Source organism: Cyprinodon tularosa, unplaced genomic scaffold (genome assembly GCF_016077235.1).
Source record: "Cyprinodon tularosa strain WSP-4 unplaced genomic scaffold, ASM1607723v1 ctg2, whole genome shotgun sequence".
NCBI classification, from domain to species: domain Eukaryota; kingdom Metazoa; phylum Chordata; class Actinopteri; order Cyprinodontiformes; family Cyprinodontidae; genus Cyprinodon; species Cyprinodon tularosa.
The window spans coordinates 706,041-725,224 of NW_024038733.1; the positions used below are offsets into that span (position 1 = coordinate 706,041).

General features: G+C 40.2%; 1 protein-coding gene across 2 annotated transcripts in view; it reads right to left on the bottom strand.

Moving 5' to 3' along the window:
• Positions 1-19,184, bottom strand: part of erfl3 (Ets2 repressor factor like 3) — a 63,094-nt gene that overhangs the window by 6,676 nt on the left and 37,234 nt on the right. The window contains exon 2 of one of the 2 annotated variants that reach the window (XM_038284194.1): positions 10,507-10,726. In XM_038284194.1, coding sequence (XP_038140122.1) covers positions 10,507-10,726 — 220 coding nt within the window. Of the gene's footprint in view, positions 1-10,506; positions 10,742-19,184 lie in introns of both variants that reach the window. The other variant, XM_038284193.1, reaches the window with a different exon arrangement.

Consider the following 19,184-nt stretch of genomic DNA (forward strand, 5'->3'; position numbering starts at 1 on the left):
GAGTCTTTCATGGACCCCTCCTCGCCAACACCACAGATATTACAGAGTGTTGTATGACATTTGCACAAAGCAGACCCAGAAAAGGAGGGGAGGGTAAACGGGATGAGAGAAAACAGACAGATGAGAAGCAGAGGATGGACGGAGCTCTGGAGCTGCAAAACGAGTCAGAAAAAGAAAATAATTAAAGAGATCAGAGGCTGGTGTGAGCAGCACCAACATGGAGGCCAATGGTTATTAGGCCATGTCAGATTTGAAAGAGGATTTTATTGGTGCCTGGGGTGTTCAACTAAAAGCAGGTTTTGGTTAAATTTATCAAGCTTTAAAGAAGTAAAAAAAAAAAAAAAAGTTTGTTTAGAACTGCTTTGTTTTTACCCACTTTTTAAAGTTTCAGTGCTTTACTTTAGAGACGTTAAGAGACCTCAAAGAAGTGACCGCTAGTTTCTCTAGCTCAGAGGAACCACCCCACCCCCATCTGTTGCTGCTGAAAGACAATTCAGCTGTCATGGTGTGGAAATACGGCTGTGCAATATAGCAAAACATTTAAATGAATATTGTGACACATATTTGTTGATGTGAACGTCTGAAACAAGGATCAGGAGGAAAAAAAAAGCAAGAACTCAAAATGTAACCTTAACTATTGAAAATTGAACCTGAATATTTTACACTGATATAGGTTGTACAACCTACAACCTTTGCTTAGGGTCCAGGATATGAAATTATTTTCTCACTTAGAGAAAATTTCAGCTAATTCAACTGCCCCATCGATTTCTAAAGGATCGGTCCACCTTATATAAGCAATAACAGGTTATGCTGATATCAATTTCAATTCAGTTTATTTATATAGCGCCAATTCACAACACGTCATCTCAAGGCACTTTAAAGTTCAACCAGATCATACAGTCAAATTAATTAAAAGTTTTCTCACTAAGCATGCTTGTAGCGACAGTGGAGAAGAAAAACTCCCTTTTAACAGGAAGAAACCTCCAACAGAACCAGGCTCAGTGCGAGCGGCCATCTGCTGAGGCCGACTGGGGTTCAAGGAGACAATATCGGCATCCTTCAACACCTTTATGATTTTGCTAAGTGAAGAAGACTCAAAGTTGGGCATTGATAGCGTTTGTGAGGCAAAAGAACAGATAGTTTAGAAAATAATAAAAAGGAAGCTGTACTTTCTATGACCTTTGAGTATTTCATTCAACCCCTAAGAGAGCAAGACTTAAAACGGATAACAGGAAGGTTTCATTGAAGGACAGAAAAGTTGATCAGTTTTACCCTTTGGAGTCTATGACCATCAAGGACCTTGGGTGCATAAATAATGGAAACCTCAACAAACATGGCTGTTATTAATGCCAGCAACGTTGATTGTTGATGCACTGGGTCTAAAGATGGTTTGATCATCAACAGCCAAAGGATTTTGTCTCTCTCTAAGGAGTGAAACTCTGTGTTAAAGAATCTACCGTCCCCGACACAGTGGAATCTTTCATTAACTATAAATGACCCGTTTTAGGAAGGAAGGCTGAAAAAAACATTTGCAATCACTTCTTTAATGCTCTGTTATATTCTGGTTCTTAAAGAGCTGTTAAAGCAGCAACAATTATATAAAACCAGAGACTGGAGCTTCGTCATAAGTGTCTGATTGGAGCATTTCTGATCACAGCTTGTATCCAGTATAATCTCAGAGCAAACAAATGTATTAATGCCATAAAACCCAGGCACCTTTATCTTGAATCCACATACAATCAGAATCTCATACCTATTGATTTTTGTAAAAACAGGGTTGAAATGGTGTCAGTGTGGAGCTAAAGACCCGCCGGGGCATTCTGTCATCATTTTACTTGACTTTCATTTTATATAACAGCAAAGCAAATCCACTAATAAATCAGCCCATCTTTATCTGTTTATGTAACGGTCATTCTCTCTTTTCTCTCCCCCTAAGCTTTCTCTCCCCCATGGTTTCTCCCTACACTACAAGGCTCCATTTTTATTAACCTTTGTCCAGCTGCAGCTTTTTATGTAACATCTCTTCTTTCTTATCCACTTTTATGTAACCACCAGATCCCTGGCAGCCAACCGCCACACACACAGAGAGAGACGGACTGAGGGCAGGAGGAGAAACACAGAGACAGGTAAAGAACAAACCGTCTCAGGGTGACTTCCTTGCAAACCCATGTAGCAGGACGATGCATGCCTCCTGCTTGTTACAGAAACACACTTTGATTTTCCTTCCTCCAGCATGTGTTTCCTGCAATGAGTTAGGTAATGAGGGCTGGCAAAGATAAGGGCTTCTTGAAGGTATGTAGTTATTGTTAAGCTAATTAAAGCCCGCTGACTATCATTTACACTCAGCGGTAGTTATCTAGACGGCGGCGTGTGCGTGCAAGCGTCCGTTTTTTTGTTGCCGTGGAGGTGTCTTTTCTGTCCCTCTTATTATGCTCATTACCAGACTTTTGACACCGTTTCCCACTCTGGGAACAGACTGTTGCTCTTTTTCACTTGTCTTCTCCTCCCTCCCCTCCCTACTTCATTTCTCCCACACTGATACCCCCTGTCCTCCACTTTCTCTCATCAACCCGCCTTCCCCCACGTCTTCATCCCAACTCTTTTCCACTGATCCCCCCGAGGCGGTGGGTGAGGGAGGGAGAGACGGCGAGAGACAGGACAGGCCTGCACTGTTGAAAACATTGTTTATGCCAGGCACAAAGCCGCATGTAATTTCTGCTCGAGGGGAGACACTCAGAAGAGTTTGGGAGGGGAGGGAGGGCGAGGTGTTTGGGACAAAGGGAGGGAAAGAGGACGGAGGGGCAAATCAAAACAAGAGTGTGATCAAATTAGATGATTATTGAAGAGTCAACAAGCTGTGCTACAGTCAACATGATCCAGAGTTGGAGAAACGAGTACCATATGGTCAGACCCATTTCTCCTACTCATAGCTTTGATTTTACTTAGCTTACTCCCATTTTTAACAGTAAACAGTTCCTGTCTTATCAGTGTATATAGCTACTGTGTATGAGCTCATCTATCTTGGTACTTTAGTATTTCAATGAATTATGGGGATTAGTAGGTATACAAATGCAAAGATTATTTGATTTTACATTAAACCGGGTTTCTAATGATTTAGGTTCTGATCTTGGTATGGACCAAACTCAAGATGTAAATAAAATATAGGATCCCTGCTCAAACCAAAGTCATTTGGAGAGTCAGGTTGACCGAAGGTTTGTATTGTCCGACAATATTACTCATTTTTATCAGCAGCAAAGTAGAAGCAGGGCATAGAAAATCTCTCCAACACTATGAGTTAGTAAAATGTTATTTTTGGTCTCTTGTTCCTGACTTTCCCATCTGTAGGGCAATAGGGTCCCCGTTTCTTATACTCAAGGTTCCAGAAAACAAAAAGTCAAACCTGGGATTTTGAAACTCAGAGTTTAATAGATAAAGAAAATGAGAGAAAAGTACTGAGATCACAAAGTTGGAATTTGACAACTGATGCTGGTTCTGGAGCACAAGGTGACCCCCGCCCCCCATTCCTGCGCCGTCATACGGGCAGACGGTCTTTGAAGAGCATTTGAACTCACTTCAAAAGAGAAGAAAGGGATTCTTTGAGCGCCTGTGTTTAGCTGCCCACCATACTTGCCCTCCATGCATACACACCCCTGTGCCATATCATTTAGAAAACACTCAAAATCCTACATTAGCGTCCCCCGTCACATTTATCTTCTACATCTTTAATCTACTCCATGTTGGACAACATCAATCAGACATTCGGTCAAAGGGAAGATCCAATAGTTTTTTTTAAATAACTCACTGTTTACTGTAAGTGATTCCAGGCAAATGCCTGGATAATCAGACAAACGTGCCACAGCCTAAACGTGACGATCAAAATAGAGAGATTAGCGGCTCTTAACACGAAGGGCTAAAGTTTTTACAACATGCTCAAATAATTAGAAAAAAGGAATTTATTGTGCAAGCTGAACTGAACATAGACTCAAAAACCAAACAAAGAAGTTGGTTTTCACACACATTTTTCCCATCGGCCACAGTCACACCTGTGCAGGGTCATATGACCTGACTTTCACCCATAGGCTGCAGGAGAGCAGCGTCCCAGAAGCCTGATGGACAATTGATAGGGGATGGATGGATTATTAAATATAGATATATCTATAAATGATAACAAAACAAGGCCACATTAGATGACTGAATAAAAAACTATGTTTAAGCAAATATAAAATATGTGAAACATGTAAATCCTCTCTTGCTGCTTGGTGTCAGTGAGGTGGACGGTGATGTTAATAAAGCTCTCCGTTTACAGGCTGAACAACAACCAGTGCTGGAAGCGACACTTTGTGCTCTTAGTTGTGCTTCTAAACAAGTGGTCATGGCTGCTGCCAGAGGAACGTTGAAAACTGGGCCTCCATTTTTCTGTCACATCGCCATCCTTTGAGCAAATGGGTCATTTTTGGTTGAGATGTTGACTGCCTAAGGAGCATACCTAATGTTTATATTTACAAGCAGAACCACATGAGGTGCCTGTGTAAATGCTCCATCATCCAGGTTAGTCATCCACATAAGCTACAATATGCATCCTTGTTGCTGTTAAATTGGCATAACTTGATCACCAGACTCAGTTAGGATCTTTTCACGTTTCTGCTTCGGTAGGCGTCCAGCATGAGTATTTCTTTTACAAAGGTTTATCATGGTTTATTTTATTGAATAGGAAATAATTTAGGAAAATAAAGCATTTAGTTAGAAGCAGAGCTGCACTGAAATGATGGAAATATCCTCATAGTTCAAACGTTTTGGGTAAAACAATACCAACTGTATTTAATAACGTTTGAGAGTGAGCTCTTTTTCATTAGCACTCCACCCATACACACCAACGCATCCTCCAAAGACGAACAGTGGCGGCCCCGTGTCGAGGGCTCGTGGACAGGCTGTGCCTTGCCCATTGTTGGGCTGTAAATAGGGGCTGACTGTGACAGGAAGTTAGGATTAAAATACTCCCTATGCGTCCCATGTTTATTTTCTGCCTCTTTCGTCAGCATTGGCTGTTACAGACACTCCAACAATCACATCCCAGCCAGATCTACCTTAACACATATGCACACACACACCAGCTGCTCATACTCAGGTGAATGTTTGTGTGAATAAGCTGCAGACGTCAAAGCCCTCTGTGTAACGCTGTTTACCGAGGGAAAAAAGGAAATTAAAGTGGTTTGTGTGAGCATGTGTGCTAGGTTAGGGGTGTGATTTGGGTAGATATTGAATGCTCTGTACATGTGCGTGCAAAAATGTAAATAAACGTGGTACTTTTACATCTATCTGCATGTGTTTCTGCTGAAGAAAAGGATCTGGTCAGGCTCTAATTGGACCGGCCACACTCTATGTGGGCCGGGAGACATAGTAGAGCACAGTAGAAAACAGAGACCCCATTCAGGCAGTGACAAAGACAAACACACATTACTCATGTAAGCTGAATACATACGTGCTGCAGATAGACACAATGGTTAAACAACACATGCACATAAAACTGAAAGTCACGCAGTGGTTCTCTCCCTGCAGGCGCTAGCTGCTTCTACTAAATGCACAGCTGTAAACAGAGAACCTCTGACCCATAAACAGGCCCTACCAGTGTGGTGAAGTGTGCATATGCAGCAGCATTTCCTGCAACGTTTTGTAAATGTGGTCACTCTGGTAGAACCAAATGCGCATCGTTAAAAGTTTGCAAAAGTATCACACATCATGAAAACCGTCAATTAAATAAATGCTGGAAAAGAACCAATTGTGCTTGGCAAACAGCGTGTACAATGGTGCGTTTGTGTACACCAATGAGGGCATGAGCTGTGTTGGTAATCTTTACCAGCTGTGCGTGGCAGTCGCCGTGACCTCTGACCAGAGTGCAAACGGTGGCTGCTGACTGGTCCGACACGGGAGGTCTGAAGGGTCTAAGGGAGCTGGGACCTCTTAGCATGATTACACTCATTAGGCCAGCGCTCTAAAATGCATGATTGGTAACAGGCTTCATTTACCCCCACCCTGCTTGGCCCATCGCAGCCATTCGCTTTCATGAGACTAGAAAGTGAAACAAGCAGGTTTAGTCGTTTCTTCTTTCAAGTAACCACCAATAAACTGGAGCTGAAGGTTACAGATTGTGCCCATTTCTTCGTTCATTAGCCCCACTGGCTGTAAACCTTTAGAAAGCTAAGGGGGCGAGGAACTAGAGGTGTTTTATATGTACCTGAAACATTAGCTATGATTACATGGAAACAATGGGATTGGAGGCCTGATCAGATCAAAATGTTTCATGTAAACATTTAGACTGAAGATTCTCATTCAATTTAGACATTTCAGTCCAAAAGAGAGAGGCGGTCATTCCAATTACCGTCCATGTAACCATTCCCTGTACTATCCCAGTGACCACATTCCATGTACATGTCCATGAACAGCCATTCAGAGTAAAATTATCTCCACTGCGCACGTTTACATCCGTCTGACATTTTTCCTCAGTTTTTTTGGAAAACTGGGCAGTTCTGTGCTTGCTTTAATGATTTAATCTGAGCGGATTGCTTGGTACATGTACACACCTCTCATGATCGGATCATTTGATTCAGTGTCCATGTAAAGAGAGATTTACCGTTTCCAATAAACTAAGGTTTAGATCAGATCGGTAAAATTTTGCGCATGTAAACATAGCTTAGACCAACACAAAGAAGCATATAACTGCACAGTGGAAAGTCGGAGATCAAATGATGTTTAAAAATAGGTTTACAATTACAAATCTAATGTGCTACATGCATTTGTGTTTAGCCCCATTTACATTGATACTCCTGAAAAAACTAAGTGAAGCAAATGAGTTTTGGAAGTCCAATAATTTGCAAAAGAGTCAATCTTTGTATAATTTAGTGTAAATACAGAAACACAGGGAAGGCCTCAGAGGTCTGTTAGCAAACATCGACATAAAGGGCAAGAAACACATTAAAAGGGCAGGGGAAAAGAGCTAACGCTAGCCAGTTAAAACATGACCATACACATAATCCAGGCAAGGAGAATATAAGTGACAGAAATAGCCAACAATAACCCTGGAGGAGCTGCAGATTCACTGCCCAGGTAGGGGCATCTGTTGGCATGACAACGACTTTTTGTGCAGTCGGCATGTCCATATTTCAGAGAAGATAGTTCAAGTTCGCTGAGTTTCTCCACAAACCACAGGAAGAGGCAGCAAGGAGGAGGGTGCTCTGTTCAGAAAAGAACTGGTTTGAACAGCAAACCGTTCCTTATGCTGGGAAGGTAGTGGCAGAATCATGCTGTGGGGTAAGTTTCTTTAGCACAGATAAAGAAGCTGGAAAGAGGTGACAATATGGATAAAGTGGAGGAGACTCCAAAAGACTTGAGACAAGGCCTGGGGTTCACCTTCCAGGATTTTAAACATGCAGTCGGGGTTGTTTGTTAAGAGTCAAAGGATATCTTAATATTAGAAAAACCCAATCCAATTCTAGGCAAAAGTCCTGTGTGTGGCATATGCACTAGAATTGATGCTTTGAGAGGTCCTTCATCCAGTCTAACTGAGCTTGAGCTACTTTGCAAGGAGTAAGGCTAAAGCTGGTAGAGAAAAACCACCAAAGACTTGCAGCTATAATTGCAGTTAAACCTAAAAATTGTTCAGGCAGGAAGAATACTGCCACCTCTAAATGTTTTATTTTTAAAATCTTAGAGAACTCAGTTTCCCTTTATAATTTCCAACTTCTTGGTGTAAATCAATAAAAAAATCTAAATAAAATCCATTAAGATTTCTGGCTGTCAGGTAAATAATGGTTCAGGGGAAACAAAATAATATCTCTGTAAGGCAAAACATCCACTTTAATTCACATATACTACCTTAAAAAGGACATTTATTTTGCAACATCTACCACTTCCACTGGCACGTTGCTGTACACAAACACATGAACACTCGCACCGTTTCAGAGTAATCCTCTCAACAGGAGTGGGAATTTCACAGCAGCCGTGGGAGCGGGAGGCCAGGATGACGCATTGTCCGAGGCTGCGTCCCCTCAGCGGAAAGCCGGCACATACGCACATGTCCACACACAATGAAGGCGTCCTGATTAAGGGAATTTCCAACATGTGCCTTACAGGCAGAAAAGAATAGGAACACCGGGGTAAAAATAATAATTACAAAGGCTAAGTGATAAAAGGAACACTTCAAAACAAGCAGGTCTTTTCAAGTGTGGATTTGTATGAGTGGGCTCGCCGCCACATGCTGACTGTGGGCTCCATTATTAGCAGACCGCAGGTTTTCTCCATATGAAGGGCACAAGGAAGTCTGCTATCCAGCAGTTTGCTCCATATGGGGACGGTTACCATGCACATGTGTGATTGAGGGCTCCTCTTATAACTTCAATCTTTAGTCGTCTTACTGCTTTACTACTTTTGTCTTAAGGGGATTCAGTGATGAAGTTTCTTACAGTGAAAGCAGCTGTGGTTTAAAATGAGGTGACAGTTGAGTGTGCTTGTTCACTGATCCTTCTGCTCATAACCCTGAAACAACGCCAGCTAATATATATGTTTTCTTTCCTCTAATGGGGCCTGCAGGCAGGAAGTTTGGACACGACTGTACCAAGAACGAGGCGGTAATAAGCCTCCAAGGCTGGTCCATCAGAGGGCACTAAGACCCACTATATATAGGCACTTACTGAGGCCTAAGCTCCAAATCTACTCAAGCTTCAAAAGGATGGACATCCTATAAATACAAAGCCAGACAAGAACCTCGTCCATATTCTATTCTATCCAAGTCAGGGATTAAATCCAGATTGTAAGTCTCAGTAATTGTGCTGTTAAATGTGGAGAAAAATAAGCAGTCCCCTCTAATGCAGGCCGTCCTCATGGGACCTCGTCTGTAACGGACATCGTCCTAATCTCACCAGTAAATGAGCGTCCTCACGCTGCGCTGACGATGCAAAGTGATGCATTTCCTTCCCTCATGTGGCTTTCTTTAAAGTGCTTAATCTAATCTGGGCCGTCTTAATAAAGACACGATGAGCGGGAAACTAAAGAATCTGTGAATGAGGCCTGCTGTTTTCAGCTAGGATGGATTAGGGGAGTTCCTCGGGGTTATGCAGCGCAGATTAGATTCTGTTTGAGGAGCAAGCAGAAACCGACACAGAAAACGTCTTCATTTGCAAAATCTACAATTTGCACATTTACGTAATGGCTATGATTTATAGCATATTAACTCATATTTACTCCGAGGCTAAACAAAAACACATATTTTACAGACTGTAGAAAACATTCAAATCATTAGTGAAGCATTAGTGAATTATTAGTTTCTTCTTCAACAATCATTGACAATGTTATAATTTCTCCCCTTTGTTGTAAAATACCAGAACACTTGATGGTTAGAGTCCTATTTATCATGCATGAGGCTTTCCTCATTTCACCCTGAAAAAGAATCTAGAAGGCAACTGTGTGGGCTTCAGACTGAAGACATCCCTATAATAGACTAATGGACTTGGCGGATAAAACCTCAACCAAAAGGTGTAAAAGCCTTACTGGCCAATTGGGTTAATGCTGTAATAGTTCTTGGAGAATAGAAGCAGCTAAATTTATCCAGTCGTGCCAATTAGCTCATTGCTTTGCAAGCAAAGTGTCAACATGAGGACAGGGATTTGGGAACAATTTAAGATCAAAGGGGGAGCCTTTACGGCTGTAGGCTAAAGAACCGCCATGTGTCATTAGAATAACAGCCTTTATTGTCCCAGGATGGAGAGATTCAAATGTACAGGCTCACTGTTCACTTCAAGTCAATTTCATTACAGCTGTGGTTTAAGAAAAGAAAATGGTAGAAAACTTTTTATTACAGTCGATGCTGATGGTTTACTTTCATCATTCTGTAATTAGTAGTATACAAAGCAGAATATTATAATGTTTAGCTCACCAACAGCTGTTTCCTAAAAATTCTCTGCATCTTAACAAAAATTTCTACCTCTTTGAAGAAGAAAAACAGCTTCTCCATTTATTCAAACTCGAACCAGTTTATGGTGGTTTGACAATCACTTCTTTTTCCATCTGTTATTGGCTGAAACCAGCTTCTGGTTTCCTTTCATGTTTGAGCTGCAGATTCAATCTGATATTTTTCCTACTCAGATCAGAATAACTGTACTGCACAATCCTTAAAAAAAGGTTAGTTAAAGATATTAGTGAATTACAAGATTATCTAGATTCTGGATTTATGCATCTAAGCTTTCATTCTATTCCATTTTTTTAAGAATCTAGAAAAAGAGACTTAGAAGGTCTCTAAATGGTAGGGTGTCTTAATTTGGATGTATTTTTTTATTTTTTCTTATTTTCAGCAAGCCACCAATCAGATTAATTCAAATGAGAGAAAAACAAATGGAATGAGCAAATAACAAAACGATATACATTAAATGTACAAAACATTAAAATGTACAAAAGAAGTAGTGAAAGTAAAGCTTCCCTCCCATAAACAGCTAAAACCCAGTTTAACCATCAGCCTACCTCAGTGCCCTGCTGAGCTTGTCGTAGTTCATCTGTGGTTTACACTTCCTTGCCCCCCACAGCCGGGCCACCTCGTCCGGATCCTTGATGACAAACTCCCCGTAGTCCCCTTGCCAGGCGATGACATCATGGTACTCCTCTTTCCGGAGCAGCTCCAGGATGAAGTGCCACAGCTGGATCTGCCTGGACCCTGGGCTTGACTCTGGCTTGTAGGCCCATTCTGGAAAGGCGAACCCTGCAGCAGATGCAGCAAAGAGTGAGTTCATGTGATTAAATCGTTGCCTGATGGTCTCAGAGATTCAACCTGCAAGAAGATTATGGGGACATTGTCCACAAAACTTCCTCTAGAGCATGCCAGTAATAGTATGCAATGACCGTTTTTTTTATTTATTTGTTAGTTTCGGTTCTCTTCAAGAGATGTTCTCGCAGTTGTCTTGAGAATTCCCAACATTTTCAAAGCAACTTTCTGATTATGGTCTTATTTATCTTTGAAAAAACAAGCAAAACATCAAAAAGAAAATTTCAACATCTCAAGGGCACAATCTACTTATGTAAGCATTAGCACTCCGACTACAATGGATCAAATTGTATTTAAGCTACCATTGCATTAAGTGCTTTATTTTTCTTTTAACTCAGATGTCAGACACATTTTAAAATTCTCTATAGTTCCTCCTATTACCTTTTATCTTTCTTAATCATTTTGAAACTCAAAACTAGTGCGGCACCATATAGAGCTTTATTATGGGGCTGCAATATAACCATGATGAAGGACCAGTTTTATGCAATATATGTTGAGTTAATGCGTTTCAAGTACCATAAATTCACACTACACGTCGGTGTCATATCTGCCAAACTGATAGGACTTTTTACTGAGATGCTAAAGCATAAAGAAATACAGAAATAGAAGAGTGAAGAATATATGAGTAAATTGAAAGAGTTCTTATAAATGCACTATTCAATTATTTTCTGACAGGCAGCTCTGAAAAAAGCTGTATTTTATCCTATAAAAGGACAACCAAAAAAAAAAAAAAAACAGCTTTAAATGTTTGGCCTGAATTAACTGAGACATAAAGAAAAATAAAACAATGTGAACTGTACGATAAATGGTACTTTTGCAATAACAGATTACAGAGGAATATAACAGAGGAATATTAGCGCAGCAGCATCTCATTGTTTTGTTGCTTTATCAGTGATCTGCACAGCAGCTTTAAAAGGGAACCTTGAGGTCAAAACCTTCACTGATCACTGTGGGTGAAGTTCGTGGGGCAAAGCTTCCGGTTAGTGGCACCGTCTGATTGGATGCACTTCTGCTCTAATATCCAGATTAAAAGCCATAGAAACACAACTCTGGAAAAAGATTAGCTGGGAAATTAACGGATCTGAAAAGAGACGGTGACAGACTGCATCAGGGTGTGCAGCTCTGTGTTTTGTCTTAATCACGACTCTCATTGACTTTTTCTAAACCACTTCCCCATACTGTCATTAGGTCAGCGCCTTTCTGCAGCAGCTCTCTGCAGGAAACACAAATGTACTCTAAAACTAAAATTGAAAGTCATTGTATAAGTGGGCTTTATGGAAGGGTTAGGTGCTCAAAAAAACCTTTCCACCTCTCCTCCGCCTCTTTCCTCTCTCCTGCAATCACTCTTTCCCCTGACTGGAGGGAAACAACATGGCCAGTCATCCCTCCTGTCTATCCCTTCATCTCTCTCTCCACCCTCTGCTCGAAGGAAATGCAGAGCTGGAGGCGCAGAATGAGACCGTAGGCGCGGGTATATGACTGTTTTCATGAGCATGTGTGCACCCAAATGTACGAGCCTGAAACAGTTTATGTGCCATTGCGTGTGTTTAAAAATGTTTGTGCAAGTCTCCCACTAACATTCTGTTGCCTGGGTGGTCAATAAATCTGACACGACTAAGCAAAACAAACTATTGGAGTGTAGTAGATTGCCAAATTCTGCGTGGACTAGATCTTTTTTTTTAGCTACAGTCAAACTGAAGGCTCAGAGAGAATAACAAGGTTGGCTCAGATAAGAAATACAACTTTATCAGCCTGTATGTTGTCTCTGAAATACCTAGCGATACCTTAACAGCAAAAGGCCCCACATAAACAAGGTGAACATGTTTATTGAATGTGTGTAAGCCCTAAAATATAATTAAATACTGCAGAAGCAGAAACTTACACTGTACTTTTATCATCAGTATGTTTATTCAGAAGCAAATATAAATATACAGGAAATGTAGAAAGTATAATATTAAAATCATTGGTGGTAATTTTTGTCAATCAAATTATCTAAGAACTTCTACTAATGCAAGGATTTGCATGCTACCTGCAACTATCTTTTCCCTTCTTTGTGGCGGCAAACCAAATTGAAGCGTATTAATGTCACCTAAAGGGATGGAGTGAGAAAGTCAGTGTCATACTTCAGTTAAATGTAACACGACTTGTTGCTTTGTAGTTTCTAAATAATATTTTGTTTAATTGGGATTATATTGCAAATGCAGTTATTTGCCCAGCCCTGTGTGTTTCACTACCATAAAGCGTCTGATGTTTGTAAAGATTTGATACCCTAAAGCATTGATATTAAGTATGTAAAGCTGTGGACTAGAACCATCATCACACACCAGCACATTAAATAAGTATCTCTATATCAACCTGGAAATGTTGCATCTGAAAGGACACCAACCATTTCCCATGCCCCTCTAACTTCCATATGCAATTCCTATTGGAGGACTGTGGGGTGAGCTGAGGAGAGACAAACTTGGAAAATATTTGAGTAGTAAAGTAAAGGTTAGATTTTTAACCACTATATTAAAATAATTTTTTTCTTTCCCCAAAAGGGAAAATTGAGATCTTTTAAATATCATATAAAACCAAGATTGCACAAGGTAAATTTTACTTTGTTAGTAAAACTTCTTCTCATGTTCATATTTAGAAGAAGAATAACAGAAGTTAATGTAACTATAACTTTAAATATCGCCACAAATCTAAATAGACATGTTTAAGGACATTGTATATTTATTTTCACACATCTGAAAAAGATTAATAATGAAGCTATACAAAGCTATAGCATCCTTTTGATAAAAGTTGAAGGCACACAAACATGAGCAACAAGGAAAAGGGATTGGATTGGTTAAACGGGACTAAGTCACCAGATTATGGGGTTTCAGGAGGTTGAGCGGACTCTCTGAATGACAGCCTGCAGCAGAGATGGACAGCCCTGGTAATCTCCTCTTTCCTCACCATTTAGGTCTCATTGCATAACACCAAATAAGGCTGATAGAAAACTCATGTATATTAAAGAGGGTTCAGTGCTTCATCCCTTCCTACTCAGCTAGCAGCCATTTCTCATCATGGTTATACTCCACAGTGATCTATCTGCAAAGCATGGTCAATGAATCACAAACACCTACTCAGAAGTCACTTTGTGATAGAAAATAAAGATTTCTGAAGTTACTCAAACTATGTATGAGATGCCTACACAGTTTCCATCTTCAAATTATGGAGAGTTTTATATGCAGGGAATAAAATGGCCAACATAGAAGTTGTGTCTTGACTTTAATTATGGATCTTTGTCCCGACTAGTAACATATGAAACGTCCATCTGTACAAGAAAAGCTAAGAAAGAAGTCAAACTGTTATCGGTGTCTAGTTTCTGAGACTTTCCAGGGCTGCATATGTAGGTGGCAGTTAACATGCAAATGACAAAGTCACTTTGTTTCCCTTTTTTTCCCCTTTTCTCACCCTCCTCCTCCTGTCTTACAAGCGTTTACATTAAATCAGGAGGCACGACCAAGCATGGCAGGGCATCAAAAACACATTTCCTGAAAGAACTTTGAGAAAGCAGGAAAGACAACAATAATGTTTTACAAAACTAACGATAGTGGATGAGTGCGTGAGCATGACTCGGTCTGAAGTGACTGGTCATGCCTCCATCTGGCTGGAATGAATTAATGAAGAGTGCTGACCACATCTTCACCACTAACCCTGACGTGTTGCTGTTAAACAAGACAGCTGCTCCACTGAAGCGGCTTGGTGGCCAACATGGGATGACTGTGTCGGGTGTGTAACTGTCTGCATGTAAAACAGGGAGCTGTAAAAAAAAATAAGCACAGCTTCTCAAACAAACACCAGATGAATACGAGATGAAAAACAGCTTCTGAGGTGTTCAGCTGTTATGCAGACACTGAGCAGTCAGTTGGCCTTTTGGTGGATATGAACTTCATACATCTGCAACGGTTTGTTTCAACTTCACTAAAGGTATCTGTGTGGAGAAACGTCCTCTGTGTTTTTGCAGCTATTAACAAAAACTCCCAACAGCTACCTTCCCTTTGATCTACTTAAGTTTGTGCTTGTTGTTCACAAATCTGTATTGGCAAGAAATAATATTTTATTTAAAATACAGCCAAACCATTCGCCGAATTATCCCACTCGTGTCTACAAAATAAAATAGGCACTTAAAGTAATGGCTGCATGAAATGCAGCAGACAGATGGATCACTGAGCTTTAACTGTTTATTAGTGTTTATCAAGCAGTTTAATAAAAATGCCACAAGAAATCTCTTGGCAACTACTTTGAGCTTTCTTTCCTTTTTAAACAATGCTTACACCATCTCAGTGTCAGCAATTTACACTATTTTTGAATAGCTTTTTGAATACAATAAATTTTCCAATACATGCATTTGGTTTATCCAGGAGGCTAGAGAGCAAGACTTCCAGCTGATAACAGGAAGGTTACAAGTATAATAGCAAAGCTGCTATGCTTGATACTTTTGGGCTTTAACCTCTGATAATAACTTTTATTTGGAAATGTTTGCAGAAATCTAAAAGCTGTCTGAAGGATCTGCATTCTCTATAGAATTGACATGAGGACTAATGATCTTTTCATGCCAAACAACCTTGATTAGAGTCATTTTCAAGAAAAAAAGAGTAATGATTAAAATTCAATGAATAATTTGTTAACTTTCACTATAATATTATTCAGTATCCTTTATTCAACCAAACAGTTCATATATTCATTGTATATTGCATGGCAAAGCAACCCGGTTCCACTTCCCTTAAAACCATTTCACGTGTGTCCCTAAAAATAGATCAGGGCTCTGATGCGTTCCCGTCATCAGCCACAATGTAAATCAAAGTCAGAGCTACGAGCACACAGCTCAGGTAAGTGTTTATATGACAACTGTGCAAACACACGCCAGGATGCTGTGTACTTTGCACAACTCATCACTAAGCTGTAAATCAAGAGGCCACATGTTGAGCATTTTTTTTTTTGTGCAGGTGGAAAAGCATCATAGAAAGAACAATCAACACCTTCCTTATTGAACCTGTATGGAGGACAGATGGAAATAATAACCTGAGTGTAGAAGTCGGACATGCCGTGGTGTTTCAGACTGAAAGGTTAGGCTAATCAATTGCCTAATCCTAAACCAGAGTAAAATCTGATGGCCTAAAGGAGACAATTTAAGGTGTCACAAAATTAAGCTCTGTAGTGAAGCGGCTGATGTGAAATACGGCAGCACTCAGACTTGGGGGGGCTTGCATTAAAAACCTTCTGTTAAATATTGACTCAAAGGTCACTCATGTGTTTTAGCAAGGAATAAGAGCATTTTGTTTCACTATAGCTGCAGAACTTTGTCCTACACCTTTAGTATAATTTTCCCATTGGTGCAGTTTATAGAACAAACATTTCAGGTAGAGACAGATCAATAGATCAGCTGACTGATATTTTAGGCTGATGTTTGCATTTTTTTTCTTCCACTGGCATCAGCCAGGGCAGGCATGCATTTGCAGATTCACTGATGCAACTAGCATCCACGTGTTGAGATCAGGGGAAGCTCCCACATTTCTGCTACCTCCACCTGATTTCCATTGTTAATTTTTTGGTTCAATTGTTTATTTATGTTTTTTTTTTTGTTTTGTTTAGAATGTCTGTAATATTTTATGTCACTCTGCAATTTTCTATCATGTAAATTGAGGAAGAAAAAGCAATATTGGCTCAAAAAATTGTGCCACCAAGAACTCCCTAAGTAGAAAAGTTTTAGTTTCCCCTTTTAAATTCTGTAAAACATATTCTTGAATAAAATTTGCTATTATTTCAAAGAAAATAATGGACAGATTAATAGATTAGCAATAGATCGTTAGTTGCAGCCCTAATAAAAACATAATACGACTGTTCTCACAGCTAATGTGTCTTTCATTGATTTAACTGCTAAAGCTCACAAAGAGTAGTGGAGACTTTCTTATCAAAGATGTTAGAAAAAAAGAAAACCAAGAAACATGGGATTATTAGAATTGATGTAATTATTGAAATATTCAGCAATATTATCCTATAACATAGTGTTGTGTTCTTGACCCATCCTGACCTCTGGAATAAAGGATTTTGCATATTTTATCTTCACTGTGACATTTTTTATTTTTCATAGGAAGTCTGCCGTGACTCAGTCACTAAACTGAAGCGTCTGTCTCACTCCACATGGATACAGACTGTCCACATTTTTTCTGAAGTGATGTTTTTAAGTAAAGTTTTCAGACTTAATAGCTGTAAATAAAAAACTACAGAACGCAAAGTTGGGCTTTTTCTGTTTTTTCCTCATCGTTTTTCCTCACCGAAAATGAAACTTCTTTAAACCAAATTTTCAGAGTGAAACATAAATCGAGCGAGACATTACACGCCTGCTGTGCGAGCTATATGCGTGTGTGTGTGACAAAAATGGAGAGGATTATGTTTGGAGGAATGTGGAGAGAAAGAACAGGTGTCTTTGTCCTTCCATCCAGCTCAAGTCCGGCCTGGGCTGATCTGACTAAAACTAGATCGACTATCACACTCACAGAGATCCGTTTCATGAGCCTCAGACGTTAACTTCAGGGGGGAATTTTGGGAATCTGTGTTTTTTAAGCTGAACGGCAGAAAAAAAAGAGAAGGACAGCAGCAGTGGAGAACAGACCACAGAGCATGACATAACCCCCACCACCACACTTAACCTCTCTGACCTCCACTCTCCCTCTGTTTGGCTCCTTTCCTCGCTCACCCTCATCCCTCCCTCCCTGGGGGAGACACCAGATAGCCATTACAGCCTGAATGCACGAACCCAACACACACACACATACATAGACTCTGCATCAATAATGTAGAAAGCGGCGTGGAGGGCTGACGATAGGGGTGTGCCTAATCTCTGCCCTGGGACACCACAGAGAGAAAGCAAGTGCGTCGAGAAGTGTGTGTGTGTGTGAAGTGGGACAAGTGAGGGGCAGGTGGTAGAAAGTAATGCAAAGCGAGCAAAGAGATGGAGGAAGGAGGGAGGGGTTGGAGTGAAAGAGAAGAAGGCAAGAGGAGATGGGGTGAGCTCTAGGACAAGCAAAAGAACAGAGAGAGGAGAGAAAGAATCAGAGATGGGGGAGGGAGGTCTGGGAAACAAGAGTGGGAAGAAAGAGAGAAAGTATGACAATAGTTAGAGTGGGAGAAAAGTGAGAGAGAGTGAGGGGGTGGATGGAGGGAAGGAAAGGAGGAGGGAGGAGGAAAGGAGGGGATTAAGGGAGGGATGAGATCATAGCTCATCTGGTAGTCTGTTGTCATTCCAGGTCAGATAACTAAGACCCCCCCTCCTCTTCTTTACTCCATCCATCCCTCATTCCCGCTCTCTTTTCCTCCTCTGAGAGTGCAGATGACTCTCCTCTCTGATCTCAGTAGCCAACTGAATACCGTTGCTATTCCAGCTATGTGTGGCTCTGAGGACTGTAAAAGCAGCAGGAGGCATAGAGGCAGATAAATTGAGAGGGGAAGAAAGAAAGGGGTAGGAAAAGAGACAGAAAGAAGAAAAAGAGTGAAAGAAAGAAAAAAAAACAGAGAGCAACAGTAGGATGAAATAAAATGCAAAAGAAAAGGGAAGACAATGGCAGTGGCAGAAAGTTAAAGACCAAAGAAAAAGAGAGGGGATGAATCATGGTAAGAAATTATGATGGAAGGAGCAGAAGAAAGAAAGAACAAGAACATTAAGAGACCCAAAGGCAAAGTGACTAAGGAAACAGCTAACAACAAAAACAATTATCCAGAAGAGCCCAGAAAACAAGTCAAAGTACAGAAAGTACAAATAAAACCCTCAAATAGCTACAGAAAACAAGAAGAATTATTAATTTAGATGACCCCTGGAAAAAAAAAAAAAACAGTTAACTCTGAACTCCTACAGCAGGATAGCCGAGGACAATGTTGTCTAACTACAGTTAAACCTGCTTTGCTCCTTGTTGAGACAGGATTTGTATAATTGATATTAAACATAAAAGTCAAAATCATCCTTAATTTGTCGTCTATCTCAAATACTAAGAAAAAAAGTACTGGAACATTAAAGATGACAACCAAAGACAGCTGATGTCAATACTGGAGAAAACACAATAATTATAATACAAAGTTTAAGCTTCAGGATTTTTATGTGGAAGAAACTAAAATATTTTAGGGTTTTCATGGGAATCATTAAATACAAAAAGCTGTACAATAAGAACAAACATTCAGCTTCATGAGGAGCTTCTTAGAAATATATTTCTGGGGTTTAAAATGCTGGATTAAGCAACATAAATTGAAATGGAATATTTGTGTACAGAACTATCCAACACTTAGCAGACATCTCGATAAAAAATTAAGAACTGATGTCTGAAACAGACTGCATTAGCGCCTTAGCAGCAAAGTG